The sequence below is a fragment of the Plectrocnemia conspersa genome, unplaced genomic scaffold (assembly GCF_051122295.1).
Source record: "Plectrocnemia conspersa isolate PC_06_02 unplaced genomic scaffold, ASM5112229v1 ptg000005l, whole genome shotgun sequence".
Classification (NCBI taxonomy): domain Eukaryota; kingdom Metazoa; phylum Arthropoda; class Insecta; order Trichoptera; family Polycentropodidae; genus Plectrocnemia; species Plectrocnemia conspersa.
Window position 1 is genome coordinate 16,861,655 of NW_028277169.1, and position 15,453 is coordinate 16,877,107.

Consider the following 15,453-nt stretch of genomic DNA (forward strand, 5'->3'; position numbering starts at 1 on the left):
TCTGAAATTGTAAGCAATTTATTTATATTTTTTAAAAACTACAGATGCATACCAACAATTTTTTCTTATTGATTGATTAAAAAAGGATAGTGAGTGAAGTCTATAAAAAAAACGACCTAGACACAAGATAGGCGACTGGCCTTGCCATGTAGACGGAATTCTAATAGAGAGTGCAAAAAAATTATTTGCGCTGCACTCTAGACGAAGACTTGCACATCACACTAGAGATAAAATTGTGGATCAGGAAACCCAGGACAACATTCGCCCAAATGAAGAAGAGCTTGTGTTATCTCTCCTTCTGGGAGGACGCTTACTGAAAATGCGATCAAGTGTCTAGAACCCTTAAAATGTGGATTTACAGACTCATGCTTCGTATCAGTTGTATTGACAGATGAAGAAAGATCGATAACACAGACAATAATAAGTCACGTGATGCGTTAACCAAAAAATATCATGGCAAGATACTGATAACGGATAAGGCAGTAGAATAAATAAGTCATTAGTTGATATTTTTGACCAAATCTCAGTGTGTATCTAATGGGTGACTGGGTGTAGTATGCAGGTTAAATAGAGCGTTGACTCAAAAATATAATTAATATCTAATGTATCAATTAGAAATTCGCTAAATTATTAACGCGATCAATTAAGGTGCCGGTCGTCAACCTTTTCTCTCTCTCTCCCTCTCTCCGTGATTCTCCCGAGCACCGATCGCATTGACAATTTATTCGCATTTGTAATTCAAATATGCATTCTCGCGTGCTGTTTCGCTTGACGACCCCTGGCCAAGTGGGCAAAGCTCTGACTCAGGCCGGCCGGGCGCAACAGTTTAGTTCAAGCCTTCACTCGGTTTGGTGATCTGTGCGCCTCGTGTGCTATCCTCCGGTTTATAGTTCGACTTTCCTCATTCGGTGAATCACTGTGCTACCCTCTTATCCATACCGATCCAAAGTGAAGTGAATCCTTAAGTGCATTATCAGTGATAACGGTGATTAAATTCAAATGCTTTCAAATCACTAGTTTGTTAAAACGGCGCAAATTGTCGCTCGTATTGAAAACATCTCGATTCCAATCACATTCAGACCTACAGATGGACCATAAAACTGCACACACGACGCTATAAATACTGAATAGTTAATAATCTACAAGCAGTAATTCGATACTGTCATGTCATTAAGTGGCACACGAATGCGCGCGTAGTCTTAAAATATTTCTCTTTGTCGTCGATCGATTTGCTTCCATAAAGATATCTCTCTTTCTCTCCAGTAACTGTTTCTTCACCCACGTACGATCCAATATGTTTTATGTGTATTACATACATATACGACTTTCTACGTGTTTCGTTGTTATTGGCAATTAACGTGTTAAATGAATTAAATTATACGAATATAAAAAAACATAAATACATCTTAAATATCCCGTTATTTGTATAGTACATTCAATTATGTAGAAAGTGTGTCGAGAGGATCGATATTTAATATTTTTATAATTTTGCAGCTTAGCGTCAGTCGCAAATTTTGTATTTAAAGAATAAGCTCAAAAAAATCTTCATCCGGTCTCAGAACTGCCATCCTGGCGATTAGAATAATCCCGAGACTTAATCCAAGCTTTGTAGCGCCGTTTATAATTTCTTGTATTGTTTCAGTTTTAAATCCCTGTATATAATAGTAGGGTGTTTTTCACTGGAAGAGCAACATTATCTCATATACAATTGTGTTCAGTAAATAACACACAATAAAATACTAAATATCGCCAGAGGCGTACTTTAGGATACTCAAATTTTAATTTTCGAAATGGTTTTATTATCATAGTCGCTTGTATGAATATGACACGTGTCAAATGTCGTAGAACTTACGTTTCCACTATTTGAATAATATACAACAAATAATTGGATATTTAATAATTCAAGTATATTTATTTGCGTAACATTTTCAACCCAATAGCGTGTCTTGAATTTCCAATTGATTGAGACAAAAACCCTCTTATAATTATTTCTTTATTAAGAATTCCTTTATGTCACTTTATTGAGAATTCCTTTATGTCAGATTCACAATATACAAGTATTTTTCCTCAATTCATTAGATTAACCAGTGGTTCTTAAAGTCGTGGATCGTTTAAAGTTTAAAAAATTAATCAATGTTTCAATGAGTTGATTACATGATACATAATTTTCAAAAATTTGCATTTCTTTAACAGAAAAAAATCTAATCTCATATACAATTCATAAATATCTCGCCGCGCCGTCTAAGTGAAATCTCAGTATAGCGAAGCTCACAGGACCGAATAAAAAATTCGTTATACTGAAAATTCGTTATATTTAATGTAAGGAAGATGCTATATTTATTTTTTATTTTTATTACCATATTACTACAGCATCAAAATAACCTCTTTCAAAATTGACAGATCGTTTATTGTCTATTTTTAGGGATACTGCACACAATAAAATTTGTTAAAAAAAGTTTGCGTATCAAGTTGTAACGTCATTCTTAAATTTTGATCAAAATATTTATATTTACAATGAAAACATTTTGTATGAAAGTTTTTCGGGTACAAATTGAAGATTCGTTATACTGGGAATTTCATTATTTTTGTATTTGTTACAAAGAGATTTCACTGTACAGTGAAATAGTATAAATTAAGTTTTTGAGGAATAAATCTTAACTTAAAAATAATACGAATATTTTTATTGTGTATTTTTTTTATTTTCCCGTTTCTCGGTCCAAACTTTCAAATGTCAAATTTTGGTGTAAAAAACGACATAGTAGATGTGTTGTTTTAAAAAATAACTCGTGTGACAAAATTTGTATTTTAGACGAACGAACTATCGAGTGTTACTTGCCACAAATATAAAACCCTTGCATCGAATGTACCATCTGATCCTGCAAGAAATTGATATATTTCGTCCTTTTCGTCTATCTGTAATGCCTTTTTACAATATTCCAAAGAAGAAGGATGCACTCAATGTCAGTAATTAAATTTGCTAATCTCGATATATCTTTGAGAGGTGTGATCTCGTGAGCACGATCGTCTGTTACACATATCGTTTTGCGTATACCACATTTCATAATACCATAACCTCAACCAACCTATCAATTTCCAAGTCCTACACTGAGAGTAGTACAGTTTGCATGTCGGCACTTTGATGCATCTCTCGCAGACTGCATCATTGATTACGTGCGTGCGTTGTTCGCCGTGCGTGATCGCGTGCTCGTTTTTGAGAGACTCGTCCGCCTATGTAATTGTGGCTACTTTCGCATCAGGAATTTCGCTGTTTGCACTGCAAAACCTCAACCTTGATCTTGAACGGTCAAGCACGGCGGTGTATTATTCTACCAGCCGCCACCGCTGTCCCGGTGCCGGTTGTTGTTTATGCGCCATTGACGAAGCGCCATTCTCCATTTCGAAGCTAATTGCTCCTCGGCGATAGCACGAAGGTATATTGTGATGGGTCTGAATCTTGACCTCTACAGATTTTGACCAATACCTCTCCTTTCGGATTTGATAACTTTGTAATGGTATTAAAACTATGTAAAGGTATCTACCATCCCCTTAAAATATTGTCATTAAATGCTACGTCTTCTTTGGAGATGTATTGTAGGACTTTTAAGCTATGCATGTATATGAGATTAAGTTAAACTCTTAATATATACTATGTCTTTTTTTAGCTGAGTGGAAAGCGGCTGCTTTTCTCGATATTCTAAAGTTCTTCTCGGTCGATTCGATGAGTTAGAATAAACTCTCGTTTGAATAAACTTATATACCGTTGAGAAATTAGGATAGTTTAATGACACTTTTCAGTCCTTGATCTTCTTAGCAATATCGATGATTCAGGGCGGAACCAGACTCGTTGTTGCTATTAAATAAGTGTGTTATTAGTGTCTTTCGCAAGTATAACAGTGAATGGTAGATTTATTTTTTGGAATGATTAGTCTGGGGTTTTTATACAGGCTTTGCATTTTGACACAATTTTTTTAATGTATTTGCTCTGAAATGCTAATAGATACACATAACCGTTCTTAGACTGAATTAAGTGCACTTTTCAAAATAACGATAAATTCAAGTATGTTATTTACTTAAACTGAAATGACACTTTTTGTAGATTATAGTAATTAAATCATACATAATTATATTTTTAATAATGGCTAATGTATTTTATTTAATATAATTGAAAATCACTAATTCATATTTTTAAGTTTCATTTTTTTATATACTATTTTTGAAAAATAAAACTTGCTGTTTTTTAATATTACGAAATGATTCTGCCTCTACCCGTTCTGGAGATAAATAAGTATGATTTTTTTAATTTTTTGTGTTTTATCTCGAGTTCCGGGCTGCGCAAAATACACAATATTAAAAAACGCCTTTATATGTATTATAAAAAAATTATAAATCATCTGGTACTAATTTTAACAAACTTTTTTGAAATAAAGGGATTGCCCTGATTCTTGCCCCATGTCTTGCGTTTCTTATCGCTGACCCTGTGTAGGATCATAACATAATCATGCTATACTTTACTTTAAACGTCTTATTTCAAAGATGACATTACTTCAATACAAATTAATGATACTGAACTGTTTAATAAACTTTCTGCGTCTTTTTGATAATGAACTAATATCCAAATAACGAGAAAAAAGTTATCGTCTGCAATTCACCGCCAGCAATTTACCACCAGCAATTAATCGCTAACAGTTTACCGCCGCGTCAATTGATCATATAAACAATTTATAGCCGCTAGCATATTTTACAGTCTAGAAGCAATGTGATGTGTAAAGTCAAATAATAAAAAATTATTTTTTATTAAGCTTTAATTAGCATATTTTTAGAATCTTATGAACTATGAGAGAATAATACATAAATATTTAATTGGTAGATTTTGTATTTTTATAGTTACATGTTTCACCAAAATAGTAAAAAAACAATTAGTAGATATCAAATAATACAATATAGCAATAGGTTAATTTTAAATTAAATTAATGTCATACGCGTTCAAAAATTCAAAATGGATTTTTATGCAATCTTTAGAATCAGTCATGTTAGGATAATTAAAGTAATACATTTATATTTATAGAAATACATTATTTTCAATTTAAAATAACCAATAAATTATTCTAGCGATTATTTGTAGACTATAAATTGCTTATGCGATCAATTGTCGCGGCGGTAAACTACTAGCGATTAATTGCTGGCGGTGGATGGCGTACTATCAATTTCCCGGATCTCCCAATTAATAAATCTACGATTCTTAATCTAAGGACTGACACACTGAACATTTTTAAACGAACTTTAATAATCAAATACACGTAATAAATATCATCTTCTTTTATTTAAAAATATGTGTAAATAATAAATATCCATTAATTTAACTGAAAATTTAGTTACTTTAAGTTATATAGATGATCTTAAATAAAAATTATCTACTTTAAAGGTTGTCTAATTAATTTATATCAGTTGTGTAGTGATTTAGCACTAATATGAAGCGAAGTTTAAATACTTACTAAAAGTTAAGCATTTTATTAGGCCGCGCAACGAAAATTATTTTATTTTAGTTTTGTAGGAGTGCTGTTACAGATTTAAACGCAGTTTGACACAGGCGTTGGGGTTTTTTTTTTAAAGACTGTCCAAGACCATGTCCATTACAAAGGTTACGTGATCTATGAAGATTGGGAAAGTCTTTATAGATAATAAATATCAACCATTCAAGTATACTTAAAAATTTGTGTAATCGAGTTGCATTAAATGTATGAGCTTTTAATCTTAAGGTTTCATTATTTAAATTATTTTCAAAACACATCAGTTAAACGGTATTTCATTTCCTTTTTCTCGGATGTTGGGTTATTTGATTATTTACTGATGATTGGAAGAAGCGATGAGAAATAGTTTTAATATTAAGAAATAGATAAATGACGACATATGGATGCACTAGTTTGACTTTCCTAACATTAATCAAATCAAGTGTGATTACAAATGTCTAATGCTTGATAAATTGTGATCACATTTACCAATGTTGACAATGGACGTATCCATTTAGATATAAATACCACTGTTAACATATTTGATGCATTGTATCGTAATTGAACGACCGATTGAATTAAATAAAAGGTGCGCTCGATTGGTTTAATGTTTATAAATATTTAATAGCGGTCATGAGAGATTCGTATTTTTTATTGTCTTATTCATAAAGCGAATTTCTCATACATAATTAAATGTTATAAATCACAATTCAGCTTGACATCGAAAATATAGCATTTTCAACTGTATTTATCTTCGCTTTTAATTTCATTTTCTTCCCATACTTTCGTTTGAAATCAACGTTTACAACGCGTCCACGTCCGGCATACCTTATTAAGTGCATAAGTATCTATACATAGACATTTCTTCATAATCTTATATGTAATCGTTACGTCTATGCCCGTGACCGACGCTCTCATATTAATCCATCATTAAAGCTCATGTTACACGTTTTTTTATTAACATTCAATCTATCATTACAGTTCACCGTTTTAATTTTTTTTGTTGTTGTTATAAATAACAAAATGGCACCAGATTAATTACAATGAACTATATATGTGTATATATAAAAAACATAACGGTGTATGTGTGTGGTGTTTCGATAGCGATACAGATCGATTGTTAACTTGCTCGTTTGACCGGTTTCTCGGACGATTTGTCTTAATTAAAACTCGCGTATGAATCAGCGATGTCCAACTTTAGAGATTTTATGGTCTTTTTGTTATAGTCTTGAGTTCATCGTCAAGAAGAAGTAGTCTAAGAGTCGGAAAAACGTTTCGCATGGTGGATGATGCTCTCGAGCACGCATCGCTCTCAATACATCGCAATGTCGCTTTCCACTGCTCCACTAACTCCATAATTTGGAGATTAATGTGATTCTCGATTGTGGTACTACACGGCTTCCCAATTAGCAACTTTGCCTCTTATAGGCACACGCTCTGAACTTGTGCAAATATGATTTACAAATATGAGAGCGACGCTCTCGCTATAAGAAGTTAGTTTAGGCGAGAAGTTGAAGGATGTTTGATTAGAAAAATTAATCGAAATATCAAATGATCTTATTTGTAGTTACAGCATGATAAGAATATTCATATAAAAATATCTACGTCTTTGGAAAGATTATATATATTTTTATTTATTTATTTTTGAATCTTTTATAAAATTCACACATACCAAAATCATATAAATATTAATATTTGGTCAGTATAAATTATTGACTCATTTTAAATATATTTTATTATTTTAATTAACAGTATCATAGTTTAATGTTAATTAATAGTGTTTCTTTTCAAAAATTATTTCTCGAGAATTCATTAAGAAAAATGCCAAATCGAGAATAGAAAAAAAGTTCAATGAAAATTCTCGAGATTTTTTCATTGAGACTTTTTTTTCTATTAGTTCGTGCGGTACCCATTTGTCCATTTTTTTATCTTTTCAATAGTAACCAGATGTAATGCAACGATTGCAGAAAAAACCTTTAAGTCTGATGCGAGTCTCCGAACAGTTGTTTGTGGATTAGCTTTAACATTTTTTCTCAATCAAATCGGGATCTTACACGGGGTTCATTATCGCTCCTAAAAAATACTCGAACAAACGTCTTACGGTTTTCTGACTAATAGTACCCTCGCCAAATCACAAACTGATGTTGAACTCATACGCGTCAAATTTCTGTCTGAATATAAAACACAAGATTGCAAAAAAAATTAAAGAACCTCTTAAATGCAATATACTACAAATGTTTTGTAGTATATTGAGTTATAATCGCCCACTTCATATGAAACACTAATAAGTAAAAATCGATTTTATATAGTGAGAAATCTTACTTTAAATCGTATATTTAATTAATAAACAGTACATTTTATTTTATGTGGAAATAAAATTAAATTTCAAGTTTTACTGCAAATTTTCGCATTATAGCTAAACTAACATTTTAAACCTTGTTGGAATTTAACGTCAGTGCTCCTGGCGTGGTTTTAATTAATTAACTTTTCTTGCTTAAAACATGATTCAAGTTCCTTACCTTAAACCATTTATAGATCATAATTTTATTTTATGTAGCATAAATATACGTAAAAGGTTAAAGGCACATATTAAAATATGTTTTTAAATATGTATGCAATATACATTATTGAATTATATATACTTAAAAATAGTGGAATGCAAATTTTCTTAAATAGTAGTATATGCTTATTAATATAGTTTAGTAGTAACTAAAATATTGCAAATATAATTCTGATCGAACAATTCAGATTAAGTTTTTCTATTTTTGTCCAGTTTCATAGTCATGCTTTTTTTAACCGTTAGTTAATCGACTGTTAAGCTAATTAATTTTATAATAAATAGTATGTTGCCAATGATAATTGTTCTACGTTCTTTTTTATAATATTTTTATATAATATATTAAATGGCTAACCTCTTTCGTGCTTCTATTGTACACGGTGTTTCAAAATGCATGCGGTAAAATATTGCAATGGATTCTCGCCCCAAGCGACAATGCTAAAATTGCGAAATCGTCTCCAGTGATGTGTTGTTCTCATTGCATCGATCTAATTTTAATACTGAAGCGGTTCTCAAACGTATGCCCAATTGAATATTTATGTAATATTATATTATTAATCACCCGTTAATTTCATCATATCGGGTTTCTTACCTACGGTTACAATTTTATAATGCCAATTTTCCGATCGGTTGAATACCGTTATATGGGTTAATAGTTTAGTAATAAACTTAGTTAATATTTGAAACAGTATGTTTTTATTGGATATTATGCTTTTATTTCATGATACGTGTATTATTTATAGGCAGCCATAATGAATTTTAATAATGCAAAGGATTATATTGACTGTTAAAATTAAATGTTTTAATCAAATCATAATAAAAGCTATATTTTTATTAATGTATGAATACGGATATTAAGGATATTTATTTTATTTTAGCATATGAACTAAATAGATAATTATACTTGATTGTTTTCCAGAAACATGGGATTTGCACACATGGCAGTAAAATTTGAACTCGCATGGTTTCGAAACACATGTTATGCTTTCTCCGAAATCCAATTTTCAGTTTCTTCCACGTTATTTCCATTCTAAATAAATATATTTGAGTCGAGCTTCCAGAGATTGTTAAACTCAAATTGTGTTTGCGAAATAGCTAAGGCTCTGTGCTAACGTTATTTGCATATACACCTTCACGATCAGATTCTGCCATAGATAATAATATATTAAAAAAATAGTTGCACTCATTATTTTTTTGTTAATATGCACAATTTTGCAACTGTTTTAAATTGCATATTTTTTCCAATTATAATAGTAACTAGTGATACTAAATTTTTAATCACCAACTGAAAATCTGACTCACTAAGTTCTACTATCAGAGTTCCTATCGTGCGGTTGTAAATTGTGAGCGTTTTAAATTGTTTTAATTAACGACATGGTGCATGTATTGAAACCGATAATTAAACCACAAAATGCAGCAAGACTATGTGTTTTTAATTTCACTTTTGATTTATGACATTACTGAGAAACCTTGCCAAACTCATTGTTCGCAATGTTCCTTTGCATTGCGCTGTGTTCCAATCAATAAATGCAAGGACACTCGTGGATTTAGCGTAGTATCTTCAGATATATGTAGATAACATTAATATGAATTATGAAGCGTTAGAATTATTTATTAAACTGTAAAGCTTATACTTGGTTTATGCGATAAAAATAATATATTTTACAGTTTGCTTTGCCATAAGAAAAATAATATTTGCAGCAGAAAACAAGTTCAACAACCCGAAAGGGGAGAGGGGGGGACTGCAAAATTAAAACATATTCTCACAATTTATTTTTGTTTAAATATGTAGTACTTAAATAATTTGCTACGCAGCTTAATGTAGCAGTAAAATAATTTTACGAATGTATATTTTAAAAGAAAAAATAATCCTATTAATTATTTTAATAATTTTTCTTAGTTTTAAGAACATTTTCGTGGTGGGGAGTATGTTAGGTTTGGTTCATGTGCTTGTCTTAGTATTTACTTTAAGTTTTCAAGTGAAAATATTCACTTATTTTATGTTAAAAAAATTAAAATAGGGTGAAAGTGAGAATTTATTGAAGATGGGTGGCGAGTTGGTTGAAGTGCATTATTAGAATTACATATGTGACACTTCTAAAGAAGCGATATTAAAAGTTTTTTTAAATGTCAAAGGGATCTCGACATATTTTTTTATAAAAAGGCTACGTTACAAACATCTTTAATATTCATCTAGTTATCCTAATCTAAACATTATATGTTGATATTGACTATTGTAAAATTATTATATGTTATTCCATATTATAATAATATTATCAGTTCTTAATCAATACTGTTATGTAATGCCTTTAAAGATTTCCATATGTCCAAATTAATACCTTAAGCAAATTCAAATACACCTTAACATATTTTACGCGTAAGTTGTTCAATACGAGGGGCGTTTAAAAGCTTCAGTATAAAAAATAGTACATATTTAATGTTTTGATTGATTGCTATGTTGATATTCACTGTTTTGATTTTTTCCAAATGAAAATCATAGCAATCATTATGCGCATTCGCAAAACAATAAATCCCTATTATGTAAACAGTCTTGATATTATGACAATAGAACTTTCACATAAACAACCGTTCAAAAAGCAAAAGATCATCAGTCTATTTCCTCTCACCAACCGGTGACAAGCCGTTTCGAAAAATGCATTCAGATCGTGCCTCGGCGAACTAATGACAAATTACGCTCTTGTGCAATATGTCGTCGTGAAATCTAAACCATAGATTTGCTCTCAAATGCCATAGTCCAATTTGTATATTGCGTCAGTGAAAGTGAAGCTTCGTTTTTTTTTCAAAAGCATAAAATTTTTATAAATGGGTCCCTGATTAACGGCATTGTGCAGCATAAAGAACCAAAGGTTACCGGTTCACAAAACACACCATATTGGGCCTCTCCCAAATCGGACTGTTGAGAGTCGTGATGGAAATCGTTCTTGTTTTCGATACCGTTTACCGCTAGCCTAACGAATATTTTATTTTCGCATCAGCAGACGAACGAAATGTACCTTGTGTATATTAGCAGACATTAGAGTGTTGTTGAAAGTTTGAACGGTATGAAGTGATTCAAGTTTTTTAATACCCAGTGCCATGAAGATTAAGAACGGTGGTAAACAACGACGGTGTTGGGGGAGGCTTTTATCTCGGAAGATATGGGTGAGTCGATTAATTGGAATTGTTAGATATAATTTATACGTATTAGTAACATTTGAACTGAAATATGTATCTGATCGACAAGTGCCGTTTAAACCTTCTAGTCATAAGCTTCATACTCTCATCCTCTGACGTGACTATTTACCAGTCAATTAGAACTTGTTTTCCATTTCAGTAGCGTTTTACACGATCAATTATTCTCGATTCTAACTACATGTTCTGCTCACTGAGCTCTGACAAATATCGATATAAGGATATTTTATACACATTATCGTGTTACTTTCTCTCAAACCTTTTACCAATACTTTTTGAATTAATTTTATACCGAATTCCAACTCACTCAAATGAACAAAATGTATCTAAAACCATTGCATCAGGTATCTTTCATACTTCTATCTGCATAATCTGCATTCGGTCAATCGACGACAGAGATGAGAAAGACCTGGGTTCGAATCCCATACTATCCAAACCAAATAATATTAAACGGTTGCTAGCTGGTAATAAATTATACCTTTCTACTAAACATATTATGAGGTCTAGGATACTAAAAAATGGACCTAATAATCTATTTATCTAATTATATATTAAGAGACCAGTCTGAAAATATTAAAATACCAGTCATTACATATTGATGCGAGTTCCTGATGGTTAAGAACAGGCTGATGGTCTTCGAACGTAACGTCTTGAGGAAGATATTTATACCCAATTTTTAAAAATGTGTTTTTCTGTATTCTTAATTTTGTAGTTTATAAAGAAAGCATTTTTCTTCAATCAATATTTCATGATCTTATTTTTGAAACTTGCGCAGTAATTATAGTAACCAAAAATAATCATCAGACAATAGAATGTAAAGGATGGGACCACACAAAAGCCTTCGTTACGTCTAGAAAAAATAGTGTTTCACATAAATAACACGCAATTATTCTCCGGTGCATTGAAAGAATATTCAAAAAGCACCGTAAAGTCACAATATTTCCGCTGTACCATTCGACCTCGGAACGATGTCCATTAAGCAAATGTCACTTTCTAGAGGCGTATACATATTTCGATGGTTAAAGAAACGAGTGCAACAATTGGCTGGATGGTCGCTGCATGGTTGTGATTTGTCAGCGAGCTTTGCAACCTTTGATACTTAAGACACGGCCCGAGAGGAGATACCGTAGGGACTCAATCATACGAGCGCCGCAGCAGAGAAGAATCAACCTCCACTATACTGTCGCTACCACAACTATAAGACCATCCACTGGACATCATCCCTCCGCCAGCTTCTCCACCACCGCTCGGAGAATAATAATACTCGCCCATTATAGTTTCCATATCTTTACCATCTCAAAACTGAATTTTGCATAAATTGATATTATTTTTCATTTGCAAAACTGAATCACACATTATAACAAAGGAAGCATATATTTGAAACTAATTTGTATTGTGGGTTTGACGTTTAGTGATGTTCTATTTGTGTACTCTTTCTGACGAATCGTCTTTTGATTTATGTATGTAAATATAGCAACAATGGCTTTCTCAATACAATGTTTATTTGTTTTTATGTTTTAATTTCGGACAACGCTTGTTATGGACCGCTAGTCAGTATTATTTTTAAATAAAAAAATGATTGGAACACCTAGTTGTATAACGCTATTTTGTCCCAAATATGAAATACAATATGGTCGGGTTATTATAATCAAAGGTCAAATAATATATTTACTTCTAAATTTAGTCAGATGTATTATGTGTTACAACACGATCAAAAATGGTAATAATTGTTTCTTCTTTATTACCTGATTGTCATTGATTAATAAATGTACGAAAAACGAGCTTAGTAATGTTTCAGCAGAAGCCTTTACTTATTGTTTATATTATTTATATACAATATATTCAATATGTAACTTCTAAAGGACCTTATATTTTATAACATGATTACGAAAACAATACGATTAATAACCTTCTCACTGTGCGCTGTATGAAAAGAAAGATATTTTCGCAGTCTTAGTCACAGGTTGGAGACCAGTTGTTCCGCAAATACTTAGCAATGAATCTCGCTGTTTCTTTAAAATAACAAGTAGCTAGAAAGCTGCAATTTTTTTTTTAAATACATTGCAAGAAATATTAAAAAGTATTAGAAGGTGATTTCTTGCAGCAAACCGACGATATTTCATAACACAAGCGAGTCTCTTCTCTATTCAATACATACATAATTCTTCAATACCATACTTACCGCGATTCTTATCGATTTTGGTAAACACATATCATTAAACCGCAAGATTCAATGCACACATAGTGGGTGTAACGTTTGCAACACGCGCGTCTTCCGGTCGTTTTTTGAACGTACTACCACAGCACCATATCGAAACGTTCCCACGGCACAATGACTAGCTAGTCAAGTTCGATCGTTTTCGATTTATAAAACTAGTATATGCGTTTCTAAATATTTTTGTTTTTCGCAGGCGGAACTTGCGGCGGCCGTAAGGAGAAGAGCCCGAGGCGACACCAGCGAAGAAGATGAAGATCTCGGTTTACCCAGGAGCCCATCACCGCACAAGGTAATTTGCTTGGATTTATAATATGTGTATATACGTAATTCTGCTCTGACCCATATATGTTTGTGTACACGCGATTGTTTAGTTCGAAAGCAATTTGTTGTTTCTGTGTGTGCGTGGTTCACAAAGCAGTCACGATCGATTGAACTGAAAAGCATTCAAATCGCCCTCGCTAATATATTCGAGTAATTAGAAGAATGAAAGGTGCCCGTTTTAAGTTCGATGGTATTGTTAATAGTGAAATTTAGAGGGCTTGTGAGCCCCATTAAATTCTCTTTGAATTTGCGTATGGTATAAAAACAATCAAAATAGTTCACAATATAAAATAATATATCCACCCCTTGTGACGTCTAGAATGAAAATTAAAGATGTCCATATTTTATGTATATTCATTACATTTACAGATCAATTAGATAAAGATGTATGTATTTACCTACAATTTTAAACTCAGATTAAAAATATACTACTAGTATTAACTACTACATATGTTAAGGATATGCTAAATAGTTATATACTTAAAACACATCATCATAGTGAGTATGATTAACAATATTGTTAATAACTACTTTAATTTTGCGCTTTTTTGCTACAATGATAAAATAATTTGAATCGTCTGTATCGTTAGTTTTTCCTTGCAATTCCCTGATTGTTAACATGTCGTTAGTTTATTTATGATTAATTTCAATAAAATTCATCGAATCCTAGAATTATTTATAGATTTTAAAATACGTACAAATCGCTACAAAATTTTCTCACAAAACTATCGTATTGATATTTCTAATAGTTATATTTTTTGCATATCGACGACGACGATAAGTGGTACGTACTTATCGTTATCATGGAGAAAACGACATCAAATATGTTTACTATTCTAGTTAATCCATCCTATCTTTGTGGCAAAACAGCTTTATTACATATATTTCAAAGAGAAGCAAATATAAACTTAGTTTTTCATATTTATTTTTCAATATAATCAGAACATATGTTAAAATTTCTTGGTTAATTTATTTTTGTCACTTTAGTTTTAATTCGCACAATTTATTTTAGTTTTAAATTATTCAGCAATTTTGTTTTTATTTTCTCTATGGTCGCAACACCCGTAGAAGGCATCAGTGGCATCATAAATACGGTTGTTGAAGCATCATATTGCTGACGTTTTTTGACAAAAAAAATTACGAATTAGTAGTAAAGTGTCGTTATCGTGGTGTAGAATCCAAGAATAGTCTTATTCGGATTGCTTCAAAAAAAAAACATTGTAATTGCTTCAAAATAAAAACGGTGTAAAACTGCAAATTAATACTCCTTATTAATTATACGACCTCATCGTAAGAATCTACAGTGCATACTTATTCTCGAATATTTTTCGTGAAAATGCCAAATTGAGAATTAATTTTTTTTTTAATTATCTATATTTACTATCTATTGCTGGGGTGGCAAACCCGCAGCCCGCAATTTCGCAAGGCCGTCCTAAACATTTTTCCGGCCAGCGACATTCATCACACTTTTACAAAATATATTTATTTTATAATCGCCAATACACTATAGACAATTTTTCACTCCAAAAAATGTTTATAGTGTATCTAAATCTAATATGAGGATATATATTTTTATATATGGCCCGCGGAGTTATGATGCATTTCTAAAGTGGCCCGCAAGATCATTTGGGTTGGCCACCGCTGATCTATTGGGCCTA

At 31.7% G+C, this 15,453-nt stretch overlaps 1 protein-coding gene and 1 long non-coding RNA gene across 16 annotated transcripts in view; both read left to right on the forward strand.

Annotated features, from left to right (window-relative positions):
* Positions 1 to 15,453, forward strand: part of LOC148234964 (uncharacterized) — a 127,954-nt gene that overhangs the window by 64,570 nt on the left and 47,931 nt on the right. For all 14 annotated transcript variants that reach the window (XM_088186373.1, XM_088186384.1, XM_088186368.1 and 11 more), the window contains one exon: positions 13,668 to 13,763. In XM_088186373.1, the coding sequence (XP_088042499.1) occupies positions 13,668 to 13,763 (96 nt within the window). The remainder of the gene's footprint in view (positions 1 to 13,667; positions 13,764 to 15,453) is intronic.
* LOC148234965 (uncharacterized) lies at positions 801 to 12,050 on the forward strand. 2 transcript variants are annotated; one of them, XR_015809679.1, is made up of 2 exons: positions 801 to 985; positions 11,064 to 12,050. It is a non-coding gene; the product is annotated as an uncharacterized LOC148234965 (long non-coding RNA). The 2 variants fall into 2 exon arrangements; XR_015809680.1 differs by having other exon boundaries at positions 819 to 985; positions 11,061 to 12,050.